This window comes from Drosophila arizonae, chromosome 4, assembly GCF_054131065.1.
Source record: "Drosophila arizonae isolate 15081-1271.41 chromosome 4, UAZ_ARI_1.0, whole genome shotgun sequence".
Lineage (NCBI taxonomy): Eukaryota > Metazoa > Arthropoda > Insecta > Diptera > Drosophilidae > Drosophila > Drosophila arizonae.
The window spans coordinates 10,779,762-10,806,779 of NC_142924.1; the positions used below are offsets into that span (position 1 = coordinate 10,779,762).

The 27,018-nt window shown below is 41.7% G+C and overlaps 1 protein-coding gene across 2 annotated transcripts in view; it reads left to right on the forward strand.

Moving 5' to 3' along the window:
* Window positions 1–27,018, forward strand: part of Eip78C (Ecdysone-induced protein 78C) — a 49,427-nt gene that overhangs the window by 7,426 nt on the left and 14,983 nt on the right. The window contains exons 1-3 of one of the 2 annotated variants that reach the window (XM_089467368.1): window positions 1,360–2,661; window positions 6,788–7,068; window positions 7,123–7,264. In XM_089467368.1, coding sequence (XP_089323494.1) covers window positions 1,545–2,661; window positions 6,788–7,068; window positions 7,123–7,264 — 1,540 coding nt within the window. In that variant the 5' untranslated portion in view covers window positions 1,360–1,544. Of the gene's footprint in view, window positions 1–1,359; window positions 2,662–6,787; window positions 7,069–7,122; window positions 7,265–27,018 lie in introns of those variants that run through there. The other variant, XM_089467369.1, reaches the window with a different exon arrangement.

Consider the following 27,018-nt stretch of genomic DNA (forward strand, 5'->3'; position numbering starts at 1 on the left):
TGTAACGGTTCTCTTCTCTAGGCCCGTTGCCGTTCGCTGTGTGTGTGAAATTGATCTTGAGAGAAAGAAGTGTGTGCACTTGAAGTGAACGTCAACATCGACGGCGACGCTGACGTCGGCGTTGGCGTTGGCGTTGCTGCTGCTTCTGCTGCCCACGGGCAATAGAAATTGAAAATAGCAACCAGGAACCGAGTGGCCCCAGCAAATGGAAAAGTGCAACAACAACAAACAGCGAGAGTGCCAATGCGTGTTGCTGTTGTTGTTGTTGTTCTTGTTGCAGATTAGAAAGATAGAGAAGCAGTTCCCAGCTCCCACTTCTCCTGTTCCATCTGCCGATGCTACTCTGCCGCTCCTCTGCTTCTGAGTCAGCCTGGTGCCCAGTGCGGCGGTCGCTCAAACGGCGCTAGAAAAGTTTTTCCTACTCCATGCAACCACACACACATACACACGCTCGCACTTACACATACATGCTATTTTCCTACTCTTTTCACACACACACATACGCACGCGCCTTCTTCTTATTCTTGTTCTTTTCTTGTGCTCCGTCGCTGCCGCCGTCGTCGCCGTTGCCGTTGCCGTCGCCGTCGTCGTCGTCGTTGTTGTCGTTGTCGTAGGTTCTGCAGTTCTGCAGTTTGGTTTGAATTTCTGTTGCGCATTTGGAGCGCTGCGAAGTTGGCGCTTGGATCTCGTCGAGACGAGAGTTTTGTACGCGCGATCGCACATTTTCACAATTTCCATTTGGCATTTTCCTAAACGCTGTTACGTCGTCGTCGTCGTCGTCATCGTCGCCGCCGCCGTTGTCGCGCTCTCTCCCCCTCACTCATACACACACTCTGTCTTTATCTCTCTCTCTCTCTCTCTCCCTCTCTTTCTTACTCAGTTTCTCTTTCTCAATTTGTTTAATTAGTGAACGCGTCCTGCTTATCCAACTGTCGAGATCTATGGATACTTATCGAACAGTTCCAACAACGGGTTTAACAAACATGGAAGTGATTCGAAAATTATATTGATGAAAATTGAAAATCAATTTTAAGCTTGTGTGAAAGTGAAGTGTGAAAATTGTTTAGCTCTTAAGCATATGTTTAACAAATAAGTGCAAGATATATGAAGAAATATATTAAAATTTTTAGAGATGTTTTAAATTGAAAAATATAGATAGAATGCAAATAAGAAGTAATAGATAGCTAAAAATAGGGCTCAGGCTGATCTAATATTTGATGACTAAAAATATTATAATAATAATCTAAAACGTATTTTGAGAATCGCAAAGAAGAGTTTGTTTATTAAATTTGTGAAATATTTAAAATTAAAACATAAAAGCAAATTACAAGTTTTAGGTTTTTACAAATTTTCTTTTAGGTATATACAAAGTTTTGGACTAAATGTGTCATTTATCTGAATATAATTAAGATCATATCAAAATATTGTTGAACTGTGTAACAAGTGAAAAAGAAAATGCAAATGTTGCTTGAATCGAATTCAATTTGCGAGATGATGTTGTTGAAGATAATGGATGCGAATGCGAATGCAGCGACGCCAGCAACATGGATGTATACCAAATAGAGCTGGAGGCACAGGCACAATTACGCTCCCAACTGCTGATCGATACTGCGGTCAAGAATCTGGGGCAGCCAGTGACACGCCCACACCAGCAGCAACAGCAGCAGCAGCAGCAGCAGCAGCAGCAATTGCAGCAGGACACCAGCAATATTGCTGATTTGGAGGCAGAGCAGGAACTGCAGCAGGCGGACGACGACGAGGACGACGAAGAGGAGGAGGAGGAGGAGCAGGCGGAGGCGGAGGCGTACGGAGAAGACGAAGAGGAGCTGCAACAACAGGAGGACGACGAGGTAGTTGACGACGAGCAGGAGGAGGACGAATTGGAGGAAGACAACGAAGCATTGCCAGAAGTCGGTTTCGATGCAAATTCGGATTTCAATTTGCATTTCTTTGACACGCCCGAGGATTCATCGACGCAAGGCGCCTTCAGCGAAGCGGGCAGCCTAGACACCGAGCCAGAGGACGAACAAGAACAGCACCAGTTGCAGCAACAGCAGACACAGCAGCAACAGCTAACATCAGCAGCAACAGCAACAGCAACAGCAGCAGTCGTAGCTGACCCAGCACAGGAGCTAGAACATTGTTTGAGTGCCATCGAAGCAGATCCGCTTCAATTGCTGCAGTGCGACAGCTTCTATAGTGCCACGCCAGCAACAGTTGCTGCCGCAGCACCAGCAACAGCTGCAGCCGGAGCAGCAGCAGCAACAGCAGCACACCAGAGCTGCACGGCTTTGAGCAATGGTGGAGGTGCTCTGTACGCCATCAGCAGTGTGCATCAGTTTGGTCCCGCCAGCAACAGTTGCAGCTCGGCCGGGGCACATTCCTCGCCAGACAGCGGACGCAGCAGCGGCTGCAGCTCCAGCTCCAGCTCGGCCAACGTCTCATCCTCATCCTCATCCTCATCGTCGGCATCCAGTGGTGAGCTCTACAATCGTTCAACCCTACTCAATGCCAGCCATCAGCAACATCAGCATCAGCAACAGCAGCAGCAGCAGCACCCACAGCTACAGCAGCAACACAACGGCCATTCAGCAGCAACATCCTCGCCAGCGATCAGCTCCACGTCGGCAACTGTTGCGCATTTGAGCAAAGGACACACAGGTATGCCACAGCCAGACAGCGTGTCACGTCTCTCTTCCTGGTTGCAACTGCAACTGCAGCGGCAACAGCAACGGCAACCAGCAACAATTGCTGCCTTGGCTCGTGTTTATCTCTTCTTTCCTCTTTCCATCTTTGCGTTGCGGAAACTATTAAAGTGCAGCATGGAAAATGTGAAAATGAATGTAATTCGCTTCTCTTCTGCTTCTTCTTTATCTTCTGGTTGTTGTTGTTGCTGTTGTTGTTTTCACAGCCAGGAAAATTGGCTTTCATGTCAATGCTGTTGCTGCAATTGAAAGCCATAGCAAAATGGTTTTCATTTTCATAAATGACTTTCAAATTGCATTTGCCCATTGCTCAGCTGCAATTAATTTGATTGCCGCAAACATTTTAATTTAGTTGAATTGGGCCTCGCTTCGCACCAAATCAATTTTGCGGAAGTAAACGAGTTGCAGGTAGTGAAATGATTTTGAAGTTGCAAAAGTATTGAATAATTTTTTATTATTATGTGTGAGCAGAGTTATATGGGTGAGTTTACTAGGAAAATGTTGTGGTCAGATTAACTGGCCTACCAGTTTCTGGAATTTACGCCTTGATACCAAAGAAATAGGTTTATGTTTACATAAATGTTATGGTTGATATCGTAGGATTGTTTTTTGTTTCAATTCTGATTTCGTTTTACAAATTTTTTCATTGAATCTAAATAAATCTAAATTTCTGTAATATATTGGATAAATATCTAAAAATATTCTGATATTCTCTCACTCTCTCTCTCTCACATAATCTTTCTATTTATTTTGTATATAAGTACATTTTCTGCTAAACATTTTTTTTTTTTTTTTTGAAATATATCCTGCGATTGTGATTGTCCTACAAATTATGTTAGCTTTACATTAACATCATTAACATCAACATTAACATTAACATTAACATTAACATTAACACATTTACATTTTTGAATTTAGTGGCTAGAGATAGATCAGGATATAGCGGTAAGGGGCTGCTTGTCTGTCTGTCCGTACAATCCATATGGGCTTTGGTTAAAATGCAAATCGCCTGATGAAAATAAAAGAACATGATCAAATATTAATAAGTTAGGAAGTTTGCTGAAAAAAAGAAATCAACTAAATTTAAATAAATAAATGTAATTCTTATTGAAACGAGTTTATGTCAAAAGTTAACTCAGACCAAAATGTTGAGCTTAAAACTGTTTAAGCATATTTCTAGGACTTCAGCCATAAGGAATATGATCATAAAGCCCAACATATATAGCTATATTTATACATATGTACTTCTCTATCTAAACTTTATATAGCTATATCTTTCTCGAAACTTGCAATGGAATCTTTAGACTCTAAAAGAGTTAGCTCCGTTTGCCAAAGGAAACTTGTGCGCGCGCTTTCTAATTGACCGCAGTTGTTTTTGTTGCAGTTGTTACTGTTGATGTTGCTGTTGCTGTTGCACTTGCATTTAAGCAATTGTCAGGATTTATTTGCAGCATTTAATTGCCGCAATTAGCAAGGCGGCAAAAGAAACTCAATTGCAGTTGAAGTGGCGGCTGCGGCCCTGTCAAATCCCGTTGCTCTTGTCGTTTGGCATTATTCAACTGCGCGCTCCCCCCTGGCCCCTTTGAAGTGATTTTCCAAGTATTCAATCAGTTTGCCTTCCACTTTGCGTCTTTTATCGCTGAATGCAAAGAAGACGAAAAATAGGGAAAATAAATACAAAATTATGAACTGCTCGCTTGCCACTGTCTGGCAACGCGGAAATGCCAAGCGGCAGCTGCCCCTGGCCCTGCCACGGCCCCTGCCCACAATACGCCCCTTCTCCTCACCCTTCCGCCCGGCCCAGCAACAATGGCATCTAAATTGTCAACTCACAAAGGCGGCCAAGTGATTTGCATTTGAACGCAGCGCGAAAATGAAGCGACAGCAGCAGCAGCTGAAGCAGCAGCAACAACAGCAGCAGCAACAGCAACAGCAGCAGCAGCAACTGAAGCAGCAGCAGCAACAGCAACAGCAGCAGCAACAACAACAGCCGCAGCAGTTGCAGTTGCAGCATTTGTGGCAGCAGCAGCAACAGCAACAATTGCCACTTGAATTTCCTTTGCCGTTGACATTTTCCAGTCAGCCCCCGTCTCGGCCCGCCGCTCTGCCACTCTTAGCTGAAAATTCAATTTGCAATCGCACAAGCCCGTAACACTGGGGCATATGCCCCACACAAGCCCCAGCCCAACCCCTACTCCTCTCAGCCCCTGCCCCTGCCCCTGCTCCTGCTCTTGCGTCCAGTTGGCAGTGCGTCGCTCGTTGGCGCGTGCAAGCTGCACATTAATTTCATTTCATTTTGCTTCGCATTTCGAGGTGTGGCAATGCCGATTGCTGCAACAACAACAACAACAGCAGCAGCAGCAGCAGCAGCGGTGGCGGCAACAACTGCAGCAGCAACTGCAATTCACAGTTCAAACTCCGCGCTTAGTTCATTTGCCTTTTTCTTTGCATTAGAAAAAGGCAAATTGAAATGAAATGCCAAGAAGCCAGCAGAGTTTCTCGAGTTGTTGTTGTTGTTGTTGTTGCCTCTTGTCTGCCTCAATTTTTCCTGTGCAATTTGCATTGCAAATTTTCGGCGCTTGCAGTGGAAATTTGTGTGCGGCTTGTTGAAGAGTTTTCCTCCTGCTGCAATTGCTGCTGCTTCAGTTGCTGCTGCTGCTGCTGCTTCAGTTGCTGCTGCTCTTGTGTAGGTGGCTCTGTCTGTGGCGTATACGTGATTTTTTGGCATTTTTGCTTATCGCACATTCAAGCAGCCATCAGCATTGTTGTTGCCGAAGCTGCTGAAGCTGCTGCAGTTTCTGAAGTTGAAGTTGAATGCACTTTTGTAGCTGCTGCTCGCATTTGAATTTGAATTTGAGTTTTTAGTTTGATTGCTGCCTGTCTATTTGCTGCAATTACGTTCACTTAATGCATTTCGGAGTCTGTTGTTGCAGGCGCAAAACTAACAAGAATTTGGCCGAGAAGCGGCTGAAGAGAACTTGAAAAGTTGTAAAGTTGTTTAATAAACATGTAAGGCATACCTGACTAGTGAATACCCTAAACTCTGCGCTGAGCTGCAGTTTCATTCTCAGCTTACTTTCCATAGACATGCAAATATATACGTGCACCAACACACACACACACACACACACATATACACACACACACATATGTGATAACTTCTGAGTAACAATTCATCTGAAGTCTCCTTAAATTTGGAATTACGAGCAAAGGTTCGAAGATACCGAAATATATATTAAATTAATTTACTCATTATTAATTAACACAAATAAATAAATGTATAAATATATAAACCAAGCTATTAATATAAAATTAAATAAATAAAAAAATATTATGATAATTAAATTAAAAAAATTAATAAACATTAAAATAAATGAATAAATAAATGAATTATATATGAAATATTTTTTTTAATTATTAAAAATAAATAAACATAAAATTATTATAATAAAAAATTTGAAATATTCATACAAACGTTTATTAAAAATAAATATATGCAAATATTTTACAAAAAATGAATGAGTATAAAAAATAAATTACAATGAAATAAATAAAAGGCAAATGTGCATATATATACTAAATTAATTTGCTACAAATTAATGAATATATATTTACATATAGCCAAATAACTTTAACGGAATATTAAAATTAAAAATTAAAAACATTACTCAAATTAAAATAGATATACTAAATATTTACTTACTTGGCTCCTATATGTATGTGGCACATTCAATTTTGCAAGTCCTTCACTCTGTGCGGCTTAACTGTGGCAAATGCCAACCCGATATTGCCCCAATCGTGCTGTCCATTAATATAATTTGTTTGCACCTGAATTCAAATGCCGTTAGAGCAGATAGCCACCCACAGGCAGCACTGGAGCTGGGCCACTCGATTGACAGCAGCAACGCGCAGGCTGTCAGCGTTTGTCACTGACAAATGGGGCGAGAGTGGGGCGAGAGTGGGACGAGAGTGGGGCTAGAGATATGGAGCAGGCGATAGTCGATTGACGCCAGCTCATTTGGCCAAGTGGCGTATGAGTAATGTGGCAAGGAGCTAACAGCAAATGCACTTTGTCATTGCAGAGCAACACTCACAGCAACAGCAACAGCAGCAACAGCAACAGCAGCAGCAGCAGCACCAACAGCAACACTCGCAACAACAACAGCTGCAACAGCAGCACGCTCAGCAGCAGCAACAGCAATTTGGCATTGTTGACTCTAGCAACGGCAGCAGCAACAGCAATCACAACAACAACAACAACAACGGCAACGGCGTCTCCTCAAAGTCGTTTGTGCCGTGCAAAGTTTGTGGCGACAAGGCTTCGGGCTATCATTACGGCGTAACCTCCTGCGAGGGTTGCAAGGTAAGTTGCACATTTCTATCAAAGAGACCTCATTAAAACTCTCTCATGTTGCAGGGCTTCTTTCGGCGCAGCATACAAAAGCAGATTGAATATCGCTGCCTGAGGGACGGCAAGTGCCTCGTGATCCGGCTCAATCGCAATCGCTGTCAGTACTGCCGCTTCAAGAAATGCCTCTCGGCTGGCATGAGTCGCGACTGTAAGTACCCCAGCAACTAAGCATAGCCATAGACTAGCCGAAAGTGAATGTCAGCGCGAACAGCTTTATTAGCCAACTGTGCTGCGATCATTGATAATGTCTGCCCCAAAAGATCGGGAGGCTTAGATAAAACAGTCGATGGCGACTTGGCCTAGCACTCAGTGGGAGCTTTGGCTAGATTGTCGAGCTAAATGTTGTTGAGCTAAACTGGATTATGTTTACGATGCATTTTCTCATAATATATGGTGATTTAATTGAGCTGTAAATTGAGTGAGAAATCGATATAGAGATAGAGATATAGCGATACACAGACATTATGTCTATTTCAATTTATCGATCTATAAAATGTATTTTAGTATTCGGTTCGATTTGCGCTCAGCTTTGTTTACTCAAATTTTATAGACTGCATTAAATTTGTCAATTTTTATATTTAATAACACTAATATTTTTTTCAATGATATTCATTATAAAATATGTACAAATTAACATTTGAAAAGCTTATTTTGATAAATTAATATTGAATGAAGTTCGGATTTAGTTTTATGTGAATATATTCAGATAAATGTCCAAGCTGAACATGCAAATGAAATTACGTTTCTATATATTTGTAGATAAAAAAATGCATTCATTCTTTATTATAATATATGTATATATAAATTCTGATTTTTTCTACTGTAAGAATTTACTTTTGGCTAAGCAATTTTTGAGGCTAATCTCGCTTAATCGAAATTTTGTTTTATCTGAAGGAATATTTAATCTTTTTGGAACTTTTCTTTCCATTGATATAAGAGCTTTCCTCTTTTCCTCTCTCTTACTCTCCCTCTCGCTATCTCGCCCACTAAAAACTCAGCAACACCATTTTTCATCGCTTGAGAATCGCATAGCAAGGCCCACGGCAACAAATTGCTTGCTGTTAACACAGCAACTCTCAACAACATAATCCATAGCATTTCCTGGCTTGTCGTTGCTAATAAAACTTTAATCTAACCCCGAAAATCTCATTCACTCAATGCGATGATCGTCGTTGACTTGGCTAACAAGCTACACGGCCAGCAGCAACAGCATAGACATATTGTGGCATAGGTGGGTGTACTTCCCGGTTAACTTCACACACACACACGCACTCACACACACACACAGGGCAATTGCACCGAAAGGAGCCTGGAAAAAAAGCAAATTAGTTTTTATGAAGCTTGTCAGAGTGAAATGTTGCTGCGAGCTGCAATGTTGCTCGTTGTTGTAGTTGTTGTCGTTGTTGTTGCGCTTAAATGCAATTTATTTGATGTTGCACAATTAATTGCCTAAAATAAGGTGGGAGTATGGCAAGGGGCAGGAATAGGAGTGGGGGCGGGGGCAGAGGCGGAATTGCGACTTTGTTGCATGCTCAGTGGGTGTGCGAAGAGACAATTGTGGTTGTTGTTGTTGCTGTTGCTGTTGTTGGCCGTTGTCACTGCGAATCGGAATCGCTGTTGCTGCTTGCAACATTTATTAGTCGCCCTGCAACATTTGTTGCCATGTTTTATGGCTCGCGTTCGCTGAGCAAAGATTTTCTTCAATTTTGCCCACGCCAAGGAGGCAGAGCCAGCCCACACACAACCAGTCACACACCGAGAAAGAGATAGATATATTCATGTTTGCTTTTTCCAAATTGTTGCAGCTTCCTCAATCCTTGCAACGTGCAGCAGAGGCTGCATATGAAAACGTTTCAATAATTCACTCAAATTGCTTTTGTGGCAGCTTGTGATTGCTGTTGTTGTAGCTGTAGCTGTAGCTGTAGCTGCAACAGTTGCTGTTGTTGCTGGGCGTTTTGATTCGTTTGGCCTGTTGTTTAATTAAGCTCTTGGCCTGGCTTTGGCGAGTTTATGGCAATGTCAGCTCTGCCAATCGTACGCCGTGAGAGAATTTCCAATTAACTTTGCAATTTTCATTGCGATCCACAAAAATGGGAAACGAATAACTCTCAAATTATTTAACAGGAAATTTTTGGTTGCTTTTGTTTTTCTCGTTTTTTGGGTCATGCAAAGCTGCCCCTAAATGCAATTATGCTCGTAGCGGGCGTGGCACGCTTTTGTTGCAACTGCTGCAGGAGCTGCCACGCTCAAAGTGCAATGACACGGGCTAAAAGTGGAGCAAGTTTCTGATTTACAGAGCTGCCATGGGGCAATGCCAGCATTATGTAAGCTAATAACAGACCTCGATCTGCACTTGAGTCTAGATGTCCATTTAGATTGAGAGAGAGTTTTAACAAGCTTTTCATTTATGTGACTTGGAGGCATTCGTTCTTTGCGTTTTACATGATGTGCTCTACTTTTTCCTTTCTGCTTTGAAAAATGAAAAATGATCAAAGAAAATGACAAATTCAAGCTATAGCTCAATTGGTTCCATCAAATTTGTTGTTAAAAGGTAAATTTTAGCATGAAAATTTTTAATGTTAGCTTCTATTATCATTTATACTTTATATATATTCCAAAATAATCAATATTTAATATTTATAATCAATAATCTTTTACTCATATATTCTCTAATAACAATTCAAGCTTAGCTTAATAAGATTTTATTCAAGTCAACTACAGCTTATGCTTGGATTAATATATGTATAGATCATCATTTGCTAATTTATTCTTTAAAAACAATTCAAGCTTAGTTTAAAGAGACTTTAAAAGCTTATACCTAGATTCAAATCTTAAATATTATTAGGCTGTGCTTAGAGCCCAAAGCTTTTTTTATAAATCTATTATAGATAAGTCAGCTGCACTCCCAAATTTCTGCTTCTGCTCTCTTATGTGCCCGAATTTAATTTCAGCAACTGTCATTAGAGTTTTAATTTTGCCGCTGCCTCGCAATTGGGTCAGAGTTCACGGGCCACAAAAGTTTGCCCCATTTTGTATGGCAGCTGCCGCAATGCGAATTCTGCGCTAATTTAATTTTGCGTATTTTGTTGCTGCAGGACTAGAGGCAGCGACGATTGGAATACGTGGCGTATGCGTGTTTTCTCAGCGCTGTCAATCGAAATGCAATTAAAATGCCAAATATTTGTGGGCCAGCAAAATAGCAACTAGGCCCACAGTGCCAAATGTCTTGGCTTGGGAATGGGTACAAAGTTGTCGCCCGCGGCAACAGCAACAACGACAACAACAACAGCAGCAGCAGCAACAGCCAAGGCGACATAGTAACATAGAACAGCTCGACATCGAGTCTGACTCCAATTGTAGTCAATTTGAAAGCAAACTATCAAATGTCAGCAACACACGGAGAGATCTGCTCTGTCGCGCTTGTTGGATGACTCTTTGAACAGCCAAAAAAAAAAAAAAGACAAGCTGTTGCTGCTGTTGCTCTTGTTGTTGATGCTGCTGCTGCTGCGTCTGCGCAGCTTAAGACAAACAGCGGAGCTTTTGAGAGACGAAATTGTAATTGTGGCTTTAAACTGGGTCAGCTGCCAGTTCTAGACGAATGCGAATTGTTATTGCTGCTGCTGCTGCTGCTGCCGTTGTTGTTGTTGTTGTTGTTACTATGGTTTGTTGGCCCATTGTTGTTGTGCACTCGTGTTTTTTTTATTCATTTTCTGGCCGACAATTGCTGTGCTTTGTTTGCCTGGCTACATTAAAGCGCAACAGCAAACACCTTTTGCCATTGTTTTCAGCTAAATCCAATTGTTTGAACTTTTTCTACAACTTCCATTTGCCAATTGAAATTGAAAGAGAGAGAGGAGAGAAAGAGAGAGCCAGAGAGTGAGAGAGGGAGTGAAACTGAAACAAAAAGTAAATCATTCAGTCTATTTGAGCGGTTTTTGGGGCGTTATTTGTATGGCTTTTATGATGGAATTATGGCCAAGAGCTTGCCAAGCTGTCCATAAAATGGATTAATATGCTCGTTAATGTCAGTTTGAGTGCTAAATTTATGTAGAGTCCAGCAAATGTATCTATTCTTAATAGGCATCAGTTCTGAAATAGATCTAGCCTTTCCAGAAGGTGGATAAGCATCAATTTTATACTGATTCTGTTATATCGTGAAGAAGATATGGTTAAAAGAGAATGAAACAAGATATTTTACCATGATAAAGTTGAACTGATGCAGAGTAAGCTTGAAAATCAATTTTGTTTTTTAATATATATAAATATAGGTATAAATATAGGTATTTATCAATTCAAGATGTAAATGTTATTTCTTTGAGCAGTGGGATGGTGAAAAGTTACGATGAATTTCGTATTCAACTTGAGTTTACGTACAGGGTATCTGCCAGTCGGGTTAGTCGTTATTAGTAAGCATAAAAGATTTATATCCATTGACTTAGCTTAACCAGTTTATCATATTTGACCATCCAGACATATTCAATAAAATCAATGATTAATCGCATCGATATTTATCGATATCTCGGAAGTTCTTACCATTCAAAGCACTTTGAATTGCCGCCTTTTATCCGGTTCCACCTAAAACCTTATTACATTTTACTTCACACCTAATCTGGCTGGGCATTAGCTTCTGCTCTCAACTCTGCCTGGTCGCTCACTCAGGTGTGTTGCCGTGTTCAATGACTCCACAGAGCAGATTACAAAATGTTATTGCTTCTGCTTTGCACTTCCTTTACATTCTTCCCGCGCCTTTCACTTTCAGTTGCACTCACTTCCGCTGCTGCTGCTGCTGTTGTTGTTGCTGTTGCTGCTGTTCTGTCATCTCTTTCCAGTCAGCAGTCGCCGAGTCAGCAGCAGCAAAGTCCAATGCACGCAATTTTTATGACTTTTCGGCACAAAACGAGCTGCAAACAGCAACAAAGACGATCGAGAAAATAAAAATATATTCATTTTTCGTGAGTTGCTGCCGAAATATCATTTAAATTTTAATTATGTATTTAAAATGTGTTGCTGTTGCTGTTGTTGTTGTTGTTGTTGCTGGTGTGTGCTTTATTTATAAACATTTAGCATTTCAAATAAATGCGCGATTAATCGCTGCTGACAATTTGGCATGAGATGTGAAAAGTTCAGTCAACACAGCAAACAACAGCAGCAGCAACAACAACATCGACGGCAACAACAGCAACACCTGTTGCAGTTGTTGCAACATTCTAACTGCTTAATTGCTGTTGCTAGTTTATGCAATCTACATGAGCAACACTTTGTCATTGTTGGCTGTTGCTAACGTCCATTGCCTCTCGCCTCTCGCCTCTCGCCTTTCTCCTCTCGGCTGTTGCTGCTGTTGTTACGCATGCGCGCGTCTGGCAGCAACATCGCAATTAGACGCGCTCGTTTGCTGCACTTTGCCAGCAATTGTTGTTGCTGTTGTTGGCTATTTGTTGTTGAATTAACACATTGTCGCTACGCAAAACAAATTCGCAAGAAAAGTGCCAGAATAAACAAACGAGCGACGTCAACAACAGATTCTTTTTTCCCTTTTTCTTTTTTGGGGCTGACAAAAGAGCTCGAAGCACATAAAAAATAAATGCAAAAAATACAAATTATAATAATAACAATTGTGAACTGCAGCACAAAAGTTCAATGCACAAAAATTTGTGGCAAACTTTTGTAATTGAGTTGGCAGCAGCAACAGTTGCTGTTGTTGTTCAATGACTAATCGTATTTACTGGCTGGCCAAAAAAATAAATTCTTGTTATCTGCTGCTGCTGCTGGTGCTGTAAAATTTGCACATTTCTGCATCAATTGCAAATTTATTTGCCCAAGAAACAGCAGAGCGAAATGAGTCAGCGGGTGGCATTCAAGGCAGGTCGTTTGCATTTGCCTGTCTGCTGTAACTTTCCACGCGGCGTATGCGTAATTTTTTGCTTGAATAGTCAAAAAGCCAAAATAAAATATAAAAATGCCACAGAACAGTTTGAAAATTGTGTTCAAATTGTGGCGCAGCAATTGTCATTGTTTGATAAATGAGTTGCTTTCACACCTGAAACGGAGCTGCTTTATGGCTGGGCATCGCTGCTGCGGGGGCTGTGAATGTGAGTGCTCTGAGAGTGTGACCTGAGAGCGATGGAATAGATTAGCATTTTGAAAAGAGACAGAGAGGGAATGAGAAAGAAAGAGAGAGAGAGAGAGAGAGAGTGCTTAGTTGAAGTTTTCTAAATGAACTTAAATGTATATATATAGTTTCAATTAGACTTTTTAGAGGTTAAGAGAGAGAGAAAGAGAGAGAGAGAGCCATAGATATAAAGAAAGGAAAATATTTATAGAGAGGGACAGATTGAAAAGAAAGAAAGATGTCAAATCTATTTAGATTTAATTTCTGCTTACAGAAATTATGGAAGAGGAAGCGATTAAGAAGTTAATTTAGAGTGAATTGAACCTTGTTCACCTACTCTTCTTCTACATCAACATAAATTAAAACATATAAGTGACAATTAAAAATAATTTATATTTTTTGGGAAATCAGGGTATAATGGTTTTTTATATTTTTAGTTATATATACAAAAAATAATATTATAAACTATTTCAACAGCAATTGAACATTTCTTTCCTCATTCACAAAATATGTGCATTCTATATTATTTTACACAATTGTATGCACATTTTTAGTAAGACATATATAAACTAGAATATCAAAAGCTATTCAAGCAGCAGCTATACATCCTTTTCTCTTGCCCTGCGTCCCACATTTACCACCTATATGAACGCAATTTCCACTCGACTCAACATCTTTAGCACCTGTACAAATTGTAAGTGCAACTATCTAATGCCAATTAATGGCAAAAAGTCAAGCAACAACAAAATATCGCCCACGCACACTCACACACACACACACGCACTCGGCGCGACTGCTGCAGATGATTGCAGTTTGACTTTGCACCCAGACAGAGTTGTTGTTGCTGTTGCTGTTGTTGCTGCTGCTGCTGGCAGTAAGACAAAGACAGCTGCAGCTGCAATGGGCGAGCGTTGACTTCTAAATGTCAATCAGAGTAAACCAAGTAGTGAGAGCCCCGCTCGGTGGCGCTGTCAACGCGCGTTGCATACTAAATTTCCTTAGTAAATATTATAAAGAGAAGAGGAAGAGGAAGAGTAAGAGAAGAAGAAGAGGAAAATGCGAAGCACTTCAACTAAATGCAGCAAACACAACAAACACAACAAATCACTGCGAAAAGCGGAGAATGAATAAAATAAGTTTATAAAATTAGCCAAGGCACTTGAGTGTGTTGTTGTTGTTGTTGTTGCAGTCATTGTTGTCGCGTCTAGTGCAAAAATAAATGATTATGATGCGCTGCCATTCGCCATGCACATATAAATATATGCTGTTGCGTATACTTAATAGTTGACGACTCATCGTAGCAGCAGCAGCAGCAGCAACAGCAACACAAACAACAACAGCAGCAACAACATAAAGTACATTGACAATTGCACCCGCTTGGCTAGGTTCATTGAACTGCACTTTAGCAACGTGACGGGCGTTGCACGCATTTTTCTTGACGCTTCCGCGATTCTGCTGGACTTTTATCAGCTTTGATAAAGCTGCCAATTGCAACAGTTGCTGCTGCTGCTGTTGCTGCTGCTGTTGTTGCTCCTCCTGCTGCTGCCACTTCACGCGTCGTTTGCTGTCGCTGAAGACGCCACCCGGAAAACATTACGCATTTCCATTATGCAGCCAAAAGTGATTGCAACATTATGCGAAATCATAAATTGACCAAAGCGAGTTGCAGCTGCTTCAACTGCTGCTGCTGCTGCTGCTGCTGTTGCTGGCGGGTAGCAGCAATCAGCAGCTCTTGTTGCTGGTGACAGCTTCTGGTTGTGCAAAGTTTAAGTGAAAAACTTAGATAAATACGTTAGTTGGCTTAAAGTATCTATTGTCATCCAAAGTTACCAAAGACTTTTATGCAGACAATGCTAATGGGAGTTGCTGTTGAGTTGACCGAGCTGATGAGATGATGGAGATAATTAGAATTCTTATTTTGCATCTCTCTTTCTCTTCTCTTTCATTTGTTAGGCAGTTTGATATAAAAGCTGTAAATACAGTTTAACATCTGAATGGAAGTCTTTAGCCTAAAGGCTATAAATTGAGATTGAGTAAGTTTGCTATGTATAGAATAGGAGTAGACCAATGGACCAATGACTGAATGGAATATTTCGAGTAATTATACATAATATATTATTTATAAATAAAAATATATTTATTATATATACATATTACATATATGAATCTATAAACCTATAAATTTCTATATGCAGCTTCTTATATTAAAAAGGGACTATAGGAGTAAGCAACAGCTCGTATATAAGAAAAAATAATAATAGTAATAATAATAATCATAATAATAAGAAAAGCATCACTCAAATAGAAAATGTTGCTTAAGCACCTTAAAAAAATTTAATAAATATATTTCACATTTTTATAAGAGCTATAATTTTAAGTATTTTTTAAGCCGAACTGCCCTCTCTTAAGCCAGTTTCTCAAGACACTATCAAAGACTCAATCAGGAATTCCCTAAATAACAAAATAGTCACAGTATACACACAATGTAATGAACTTACAATTCATGCACATATTTTACAAATGCTTCATCTACTTTATTGCAATTTTATTTGGGTCTCAAAATTGCAGCGCAGCATGCATTAGCTGAGCTGCCGCGAGTCTTATTCAATGCAAAGCAAATGCAAAGCACTTGAGCTGCACTTTGGGTGTCTGTTTAATTGCAACAAATTTACGAGCGTCTGAGTGCAACAAAGCCAAAGACAGAGACAACAAGCAGGCAAACAGACAGACAGACGGACAGACGGACAAACAGGCAAATCAAAAGATTTGCACACAGATCAAAGTGCGGGCAAACGCAGCAGAGCCAGAAGAGCGGAAAGGCAAACGGAGCATTTAAGTTATGCGGTTGCACATGCAACAAAAATGAGGAAGCAAACTGCAAAATGCAACTGCAACGGCAACGCCAACGGCAGCGACAGCAGCAGAAGCAGCAGCAGAGCAACTGCAAATGCAGGCAGCGCTGATTGCAACAGCAACAATTGTTGCTGCTGTTGCTGCTGCTGCTGCTGCTGTTTTTGTTGTTGCTGCTGCTGTTGTTGTTGTTGCTGCTGCTGCTGTTGTTGGCGGCCAACGCATGAATCAGTGAAGCGTTTGATTTTTACCAGAAATACGAATAAAACACCCAACAAGCAACTACACTAGCAACAATTGCTGCTGCTGTTGTTGTTGCTGTTGTTGTTGCTGTTGTTGTTGCTGTTGTTGTTGCTGTTGTTGTTGCTGCTGGCTAACAACCTCAACCTCAGCTTTGGCCAGTTGCCTGCCTGTCTTCAATTAACACGCCGCTTCGTTAAGTGAGGCTGCTGTTGCTGTTGTTGTTGTTGTTGCTGCTGCTGTTGTGTGGCATTTCCCTTTAGCAGCAGAGACAGGGAGTGAGAGAGCGAGAGCGAGATGGAGAGGGAGAATGCGTTGACCTTTTGCGTGCGCTCTCAAGTGTGGCCGCGGCGGCAACTTTGACAGGCGCTCGTTGAAAACACCTCGGAGCCGTCGCAGCGGCTCTGGCCACATGCGGCAAGCGGCATGGCCCAAGCATTGAACGTTTTGATTTAACTGCTTAATCAAGTGAAGCCGCAGCTAAAGCTGAAGCCGAAGCTGAAGCCGAAGCTGAAGTTGAAGTTGATGTTGAAGCTGATGATGTTGCATGTTAAATTGTTGCTCGAACTGCTGGCAGCTGTGTCATAAGCACACAGCACCCCACGATGATGAAGATCATTTGCGGTCGTGATCGATGACTCTTTTCCTGCTGCTGCTGCTGCTGCTGCTCCGTTGCAAGTGTTGCAAGTTGCTACTAAATTAAATCAAAGCTGGCAGCGTGCTTAAACGTGCCTGACATGCCGCAGCGCTAAGGAAATCAACACTTGAGACTCATTCCCCAGCTGCAACCTGACCGCTCCTGCCTCCTGCTGGCCGTGCCCCCCGCCACTGCAGTTGCCCCTTTTTGGTGTTGCATGTTGTGCGTGCTGCAAATTAGTTGCTGGGGCTTGTGCATCGAATAACGGTCGGGCGACCATGTTTAGCAACAATTTCAACCAGCAATTAGATTCGAAAACAATGGGCGTGGCTGGGCCTGCAGGGCTTGCGGCATGGAGCATGGGTCATGGGGCGAGAGGCGTGGTGCCTTGGCACCATTCGTTGCAAAACTGCATTCAAATGTTACAATTTCAATTTCAACGAAATACATCAAAAATGTATGTTTTGTGGCAACTGTACTTTTGCTAAATGAATCTACATCTATTAGATACTTTTGCCTGTTCTATAGCGAAATCCGTTTTTTTCTCTCTCTCTCTCTCTCTCTCTCTTTCCATGTAAGATACACACCATCCTACATCTTTCACATATCATTTCAATTTGTAGATACATCGCTAATTCCCCATCAGATGCTCAGATACGCCTTTCAGCCTGCAGCTACATAACTAATTCCACATGGCTTACATAAGTTTTCGCCGTCATTTTATCAGTTCAATTAAGATTTCTTTCAATTTTCCATTACATCTGTTTCATGACTGGCGGAAATAGTAAAAGTTTTTCATTTTTGTTTCGGCTGCTCAAAAAGAAAAAATTGGCAACGGAACATTGTCGAACGATTTATCCTGTTTCCTTGAGGCAGCAACTTGATCAAAGAAATGCATTCAAAGCGTACAGAGCTGGCATGAAAAGTTACTTCCTTATTGCCAATACCCACACACTCACACACACAAACATGCATTCGTAGAGGCAGAGAAGGCGAAAGAGACGTATCTAAGCCGTCATCTAAATCAAGGCTTATGTAACTGCCAAGCAGTCGCCATGTTCAGTTTTTGTTTGTACCTTTTTTGCCTTCTGCTGGTATTGCAAATTGTAAGACGTGCCGCTGGCCACGTTGCCAAATGTGCAGCAGTCGCAGTCGCAGTCGCAGTCACAAGCAGTCGCAGCTTCAAAATGTAAATGCAAATGCATCTAACACCGGTTGTGCAGCTTTTTGTTGCAATCTCACGGATGCAGCACACACAAATCTCGTTACTCAATTTCAATTGGTTTGCAGTCGCTGTCGAAGTCGACGGTGGCGTCGACATCGACGTCGCGGCCAACTGCAGTGCTTCCTGCTGCATTCGAAAGTTCTGCAAGCTGAAAAACTCGCTCTCCGAGTCTCTCTCTCTCTCGCTCGCTCTCTCAATGGGTGCCCTGCACGGCAGCTTTGACTGGCTACCAGACGCTCTCTCGCTCCCATGCTGCTGTTTGCACTTCTTTGTTTTGCTTCTCATATTCTTGTAGCTGCTGCTGCGACGCTCGCTGCGGCTGCTGCCGCTGCTGCTGGTGTAAAAGCTTTGCGTCGACGTTCGCCGCGCAGCAGCGGCCGCTTTTCGTTCGCGTCGCTTCGCTGTCGTTCGTTAGCTCGTTTACAGTTGTCTCTCGTTGCTTCAAGCGCGCGGCACGCGAACGCTCCCCGAAAAGCGAACACAACAAACGCTGCTCGCAGCTCGAATTCGCGTTCGTTTTGTGTATTTATCAAAAAATAACAAGAAGAAGAAGTAGAAGAAGTAGAAGAAGCAGCAGCAGTAGTAGCAAAAATTGTAACTTATAAAGTGCGTTAAGCCGTTCAATACACAAACACACGCACGAATTCACGCACACACTTGCAGCAATTGATGCGTCGTCCCAGAGCCTGGCCACAGTGTGTTGCATAAATTGCTCGCGGGCATTGTGATTTGAATTTCAAAATCAAGTTGAAGTTGCGGCCACCCGCCGCTGTTGCCGCCGCTGCAGCAGCACTCTCCCTCTCTGCGTGTGAGTGCGTTAGTGGCTGTGTGTGCGTGGAGGAAGAGGCAGCCAGAGTTCCCCAATTCCAGCTGCGAAGTGACAGTGAAAAAAAGAAACGTCACAAGAGGTAAAAAGGAAAATACATATACAAAAAATACAAAAAAAAAAGTAAAAAGAAAAAAATCAAAATCCAAAAGCAGAGCAGAGTGAAATTAAAGCAGCTGAGCGGCGCAAACTGTTGCCCTTAAGTGAAGTTTCTGAAATCAACACACGAGACAACAACAACAACAAACAATACAAAAATTAACAAAAAAAAGCCAACGAACGCAGCTTCAAAAACTACAACAACAACAACAATAAAATTGAGGCGAATTGGCAGCGCCTATTTTTGGATAGCAGCCGCATGAAGCTTGCGGCAGGAGCTGCTCCCAATTGAATGGTAAATTGAATTCTTCTTTCGCATTTCCTTTCTACACTCTCCACTCCACGCACTCTCTCTCTCTCTCTCGCTCTCTCCACTCTCCATGCGCTGCCTCTTGCTCTCATAATAAATAATTCAGTCTTCCAGAGCGTATGCTTAATATTAATATAATCATCAAAAATCAACAAACACACACACACATACACAGCTTTAACTCCTTCACTCTCTCACACTCGCACACACACACACTTGCGCAGGTTCATTCACTTACAGCAGCAACAACAAAAAGGCCTGCCACTTCCTGTCTGTTGCTTTGTTATTGGTGTTGCTGCTGCATTTTACTTCCTACATTTTCCGTACCAAAAAAAAAAAGTTAAAGAAATATTGAAAATACAAAAAAAAAAGAGTAAATAAAAAACTGGTTTAGTTCAACACTCCGCGACTATTGCAAAACTGGTTGCAATTATTGATGATGCTGCTGCTGTTGCTTTGATTTTACTGCTGCTGCTGCTGCTGCTGCTGCTGCTGTGCTGCTCCTGCTGCTGGTTTGGCCAATTGATTTGTGCCCAGTTAGAGCCGCTTGGCATTTGCATTCCGGTTTAGGGCGCATCTTCAGCACTAATCAGAGCCGGAAACATAAAAATTGCCAGTCTCCTGCTCGCTGCCCGCAGCCTGCTGCCTGCTGCCTGTTGCCTTCTTCAAATGTCCAAGCTATGAAAATTGCTAACTACCTGGCCAACAGGTGCAACAGCAGCGGCAGCAGCGACAGCCGAGACAATCAGTTGCAATCATAGAAGGATAGCCAGGCGACTAGTTGCAGCTGCTGCTGCTGCAGCCACGTTTCGTAATCCCTGTGCAACAAATCAAATTATGAATAGATGCTAAGGTGCTAAGATGCTACGACTATTAGATACTCTGTAGACTGTAAAAATGTAAGTAGAATTAGCGAGGGAGTGAGAGGGAGAGACATAGCCAAATACTCAGATGTGGAATTTGTAGAAGATAGTAAGTTAATAAAATAATATTTATAATAATAATTTAAAAATTAAAAAAAAAAAAACAGAAGAAATTCTGTTATTGAAATTATTTAGTTTATTTATAGTTTAAATGAACTGATTTTCTTATTTATATAAATGCTTCCCTGTCTAGTGCATCTGTCAAGTGTATCTTACTTATCACTCCATGCAATATGCTCCACCAGTTGCTGCTAGTTTTCCAGGGAATCTGGCCGCAGAGCTATGAATAAATTAGCCTCCATTATGTTCTACACATGTAGATCGTTTAACCAACGAATATTCACATTAAATAGTTGACAAATTGGCAACAAAAATTGCAAATACACACACACATACACAGTGTGTCTCACTCTCTCTCTCTCTCTCTCGCACACATACACACGCAATGCCGCACTTGCCGTCAAAAAGTTTGTTTGCTCAGTTCATTAACATCTAAATTCGTCCTTGTACGGCCGAGTCAACACAGCAAACAGCAGAAAAAACAGCAACAACAAAATACGAGCCAAAGCAAATTGCAAACATAAATAAATAAATTATTTGCAACAACAAGAAACGGCAAAAAAGGGGCAGCCGCAGTTAGGGCGAGGTGGAGCTTGGAATGTGACCCAAGGATATCCAACGACACGTGCCTCTAGCAAATCTGACGAAAATGAATGTTTCTTTATGTGTATGTATGTGTGTGTGTGAGTCTCTAGGTACCACTGTAGTCGAAGCTGCAGATATAGAGCGAAGCATTGATATCAGTGTATATTATATGAGTATCTGTATCTTCATGTGAGTTGTTATCCATCTATTAATAGCACAAAATGTGAGCATGTATGTGGTGCATCGGTGTATCTTTATCTGTGTGCAGCCATATGTATCTTTATCTCTGTATCGGAGTAGCTTCGTGTGTAGCTGTAGCTGCAGCATTAGACATCTACATCTATCTAGATATAAATCTGCAACAAAGTATCTATCTTTTAGTAGCTTTAGATGTATCTTTATTACCTCTACCTATAAATATATGAATGTATGTATATTTTTATGAATATGCAGATATTGTTGTATCTTTATAGTCATCATTAGATTTGTATATACTATGCAATTTAAATGTATCTGTATATATTTAGGTTTGTTTATTTGTATCTATAGCCGTGCCATTTTATTTATATAGTCTAAATATCTTCAACATAATGTTATATGTTGCCAACATTAGAATTTCAACTTTTATCTATCTATTAGCAGATATATCTTTAGCTCTGTATATCTTCATTAAGTCCATATCTATATATGTTTATATTTATATGTGCATGCATCTGCAACTCTACTTAGTATCTATGCTAACTGCAGTTGCCGTATCGATATAGACCTCTACGACCACAGCATTTGCATCTATATCTTTATCTGTATCTTAATATAAATAGCTTTACGTACATCTATATCTACAATTTCTCTTTGTATATAGTGTGTATGTGCATATATGCAACTGATTCTTTATCTATTGGTTTTTTGGCTTTATCGACAAACTCAAACGCCTCACCTGTGCTGCCCTGCCCCGCCCTGCCCCTATTAGCTGACTGGCTATGTGACTCTGTTCGACTGTCTGACTAGCTGGCTGTGTGTATCTGCGAATATGCCAGAAAGCAACTCAGCTAAAGCTGCTCATAAATAATCAACATCATTGTCGTCATGATGATCATCGCGTAATCATCATAGAGCAGACTGGCAGCCAGTCGAGCCAAACGTTTAGCTCGCAACGGTATTCGTTGTAAAAACGCGGCCAATAAACTGAATGCGGTGCGGTTCAAGGTTTGGCCAAAGCCAAAACGAAACTAAAGCAACAACAATACCAACAACGACAACAACAACAACAATAGCAACAAACAAAGGCGAACACAACCCAACGAACGACGGGCGCGCGCGCCACAGCCAAATGAATAACAATTAAATCTCACAAAAGGCATGAAATCATCTGCCTGAGCGCTAAAGACTAGCAAAGCGAAAAAAAAAAAACAGAAACATGGTATAAAGCTACAAAATCTAGCACAAAGTCGAGCTGTAGTTAATGTGTATCCATGAGATACTTCTAGCTGCAAGCTCCAAGCTCAGTGACCAAAACAGTCATTGCTCCAGTCTCCACAGTCTCCATAGTCTCCACGCTCTCCACTCGACAGTCTACAATCTACTCCCATCTAAAGACTGTCTTAAAAACTTACCGTTAAACTCAACTCAAGTTGGCCCATTAACAGTTAAGCGGGCCAATTACCCAGTCCCAGCATAATTGCCTAAGAAAGAGACAGAGAGAGAGAGAGAGAGAGAGCATTTGGTATGGGATCGTTGCTCCAGCCAATGATTGCAGCTTGTCAATCAGCTGTTCTTCGATTGGGGATGAAATGCCCCTGCGTGCCGCAGTTCTATGGCTGCTTGACTGGCTCCGCTCTGTTGCTGTGCCGTCTGCTTCTGCTTCTTCTACCTCATACACACACACACACACACACACATACTTTATTACAAAATTGACCCACATATTTGTTGTTGTTTACTACACACACACACACATATGTATATTTCGCGCGAGTGGCCATTATACAGCTACTTTCTGTGTGTTATTTATTCATTATTATTGTTATTATTATTTTCATTATTGTTTTAGTTTTAGCTTTTTTATTTTTGTTGGCTCACATTTTTGTCTGCTCGTTCGCTTTAATCGCCAATTTTCGCTGTCTTTGCTTTGCTGCCCAGTTTTCTTTCGGTTCACATGGCAGAAAAAAAAAAATCGACAAAAACAAAAACTGTTGAAGTGTGTTTCATTTCGTGACATTAATGAACTTATATGGGCTGGACAATTTAGATTTGATGTGTCAACACTCGGGCGTGTGTGTGTGTGTGCGTGTGTGTCTCACATAATTGTATTGATTATGTGTCAGTGTTGGTAAAGGGTGTGGCAATTAATTGGCAAACATCATTTAACGACCAAAAACAAAGAAATACTTTCAAGCTAATGCAACATATTTCGAATATCATATTTTAGCATTCATTTAACATTCTGTTAGACATTTAAACAGTTCTTAGTAGATCATTGGTATCTTAGCATTACATATTTTATGTTAAATTGCAAACACTCACTCAATAGTTCTCTATAAATATATGTATATATGGATCTATATCAGTAAAGGTACTTGAGTATCTTAAGCCACACAAAATGTCTTTAATAACATTATGTTAACGCTAACATCATATAACAGCAAAGGTACGCTAATAATATAATACATATACAAATGTATATATTCTCTAGACAGCATTCTCCATATAACATTATGTAGTTAACATAATGCAAGCATAAATGACACTCTATGTAAAGTATTTCTGGAATATCTCTCTCCACTTAACATTTCGTTATGACATATTTAACCAATAAATTAGTATTCTTTTATTGTTCCAACAGCTTCTATAACAATAGCAGAATAACAAAAAGCTTTTAATTTGATATTTTCTTGCCCATTAGTAGTCCATAATAAACAATACATATTTATATATATAAAAAAAAAAAAAAAAACATTCTTAAAAATTTGTGAAGCGTATTAGAGTCGTGGCCCGCACCAGCCACTCATTATAATTGACATTTTTGGGCCAAGAATATACCGCAAACTGTTTCAGTTTTGGCTTCACGATGCTTTGTTTCTTCTTGTTGTCATGCTCGGCTGCAGATACAAAGAAAACAGCTATAGATACAGATACAGATACAGATACAGATGCAGTTAGCCAAGAATGACCTCCAAATTGAATGGAATCCAAATGCCAGTGAGTTGAAGTAAAGGAGAGGGAGTGAGATAGAGGCAGAGAGAGAGAGAGAGAGAGGGAGGGACACCTCCAACCCTCTAGAATGTGTGGCAAGGTGCAGGCGAGCATAACCACAGCAACCGCAGCTCGAATGATAATTACAATCGACCTGATGATCATTGCTGATAATGGCGATGATTAAGTAACAGAGCTCATGAGTGCAGCGCAAAATGTGTGTGTTTAAGAAGTGCAAGAGCTGTGCATGTGTGTGCATGTGTGTGTGTGAAAGCTTTGTGTTGTGGCTGTCATAGACGAGCGCCGACAAACCATTCAAGGTGCCAAACAGAACAGAACAGAACAGAGCAGAGCAGGGGAGAGTCGACTGCACCAAGGGACAGTAAGGTCAGCCATGAGGTAGAGCCTCAAAAGTAACTGCAACTGCCAAAAAGAAAGAGGTAAAACAAGGTATTGATGTTGCCTTGACTTGAGGCGCTCTGCGCTCCTTTGCTTTAATGCGCATTTTATTGCAAAATGTATTAAAATGTGACACAGGTGGTGATTGGAGTGAATTAGTAAGTGGCACGGGTGGGGCGGGCTTTGGGGCCATAAGCGAGGTTTAAGTGGACAGGTAGTTGAGGCCAATGACGGCCCGTTGATGGGCCTGTTAAATGCTGTTGATGGCCGTTGCTGCTGCTGTTGTTGCTGTTGTTGATGAGACATGCGATAAAACTAAATATAGGTGTTGGTGTTGTTGGGGCTAAGGCTGCTGCTGCTGCTGCTGCTTGGCTAATGACTGTGCCCAAAAATGCAGAAGACAAGTTTAAAGTAGGTTAAATGCTGTCTGTTAGCTAGCGGAAAGTTGCTTTCGTGCTTTTTAACTTGAGAAAATTTAACACAAATATAAACCGAGCGATGTTGGCACCGTAAAAACTGAGAGACAACAAAAGCCATTGTCGAAGACGGGTTGTAATGCACAAAGAAATGGATGTGAGTCGAGACTCTGTAATAGAGTTGAGCGAACCTCAGGGCAGGTATATGAGAAATATCCTCCAGACAGAGGGGCCTTATCACTAAGTTTTGATTAAACTCTTTCACAGTTGAACTCATTTCTATTCAAATCTCTCACACCATTAATCTCTTCCTCTCTCGCTCTCTCTCTGTCCTTCTCTCTCGCTATTCTGTTCTTCTCTCTCTCAGTCTACTGCTCTTTCCCTTTCAGTCTCCTGCTATTTTACAATATCTACTGCTGTGCTAAGTCCCAGTGACAGACTCCATTTCACATACACACTGCCTCTCTCTACAATTCTCATCATCATGTATCTTGGTGTTGCGACGATTTCTGCTACCTATACATGCATAAACAAAGTAACCTCTACTCTTAACCCAACTCTTCATACATCACATCGTTACCTCCGCACTATATAAATTTTTAAAGTCCTGCTGCGCTTTGGTCGCTGCCTCTGCTGGCAGTGCGAAGTGGCAAGCCCTTAAGCTAATGTGTGCCCATTTTGCATTTATGCGTAACTGCGCTTATGCCACGCCTCAGCTCATTAGCAAACGCCAGACGCGAGGGGGCGCAGAAGGTGGTTTAACAAAGGAAGCTGAGTGAGGGTAGGCGGAGGGGGCCGAAGCACTTGGCAACTGCAGCTTTCTAGAGCTGCGGCTACGGCTACAGCTGCGGCTGCGGCTGCGACAGCGACTGCATCTGCAATTTTCACTTGCACTTTGCTGCCGGCAGTTGAGTTAATTTTATTTGCAAAATAAAGCGAAACAAACTTTAAATGGAGTCAAATGCCAATACACACACACGCACGCACACACACTCAGGAAAAGGGAAAGGAGGAAGAGGAGACGAGGAGCCGAGCAGAGGCCAGACGTCTGCAGAACAAAGATTGCACACACAGCAGCAACAACAACAACAACAGAAACAGCAGCAGCAGCAAAAGCAACAAAACGAACAAAAAAGTTCAAACGCCAGACAAGGATGCACCAAAGTGCAAAGGCAGAGAGCAAGCGACCAACGACCGAACGAACGAGCGAATGAGGCGAAGAGAGAGGGGCAAAAAAAACGGCAAAGCACTCGACGCAGCAGACGACGACGGCAACGTTTGCTGAGCCAGAGCCAGAGCCAAAGCCAGAGCCAGTGCTTTGAAAGCGGAAAGCAAAAAGGATTGAACGAAGAGAGTGTGAGCGAGAGGCAGTGAGAGTGAGACAGAGGCGGGTGCAGTCAAAACAGCAGGAGGCAATGGCGACGCACGTGAAGACGCAGCAAAGCATACGCACAAGCACACGCACACACACACACACACACACGTACACACACACAGGCAAACGACTGAAACAAGAACAAGTGCATTGACACTTTATAGCGATGACGACGCGACGCGACGCCTGCAAAGGGTGAAGCACCAGTGCGACGACGCTGGCAGCGCTGCATTTTGATAGCAGCGCGCTGTAAATATGCAAAAGAAGAAGCAAGAACAGAACGAGATGTGAGAAGGGATCGGAGCACACACACAGCTGATCAGCCAGGGCGAGCGACAGAGACAGAGACAGAGGCAGACACAGGGAGAGCATGGGCAAAGGGTGTGAGGGAGATGCAAAAGGGAGAGGGCATGCCCAAAAACTGGCGATCGTTGCACTGTGCTCAGCAACAACAACTACAACAACAACAACAGCAAGAGTTTTTGTTTTTGTTTGCGAAGCTTTGGGCTGGAGCCGGTAGCTGATTATGAGATTGCAAAACGAGTCGCTCATTATGAGCTGGTTCATAATGTTTGTTTGCCCCACGATGACGTTGCCAAACAGCGAAAGCGCCCAGCAAAAAAAAAAAAAAGTCAAGAACGAAATGCGAACAGCAA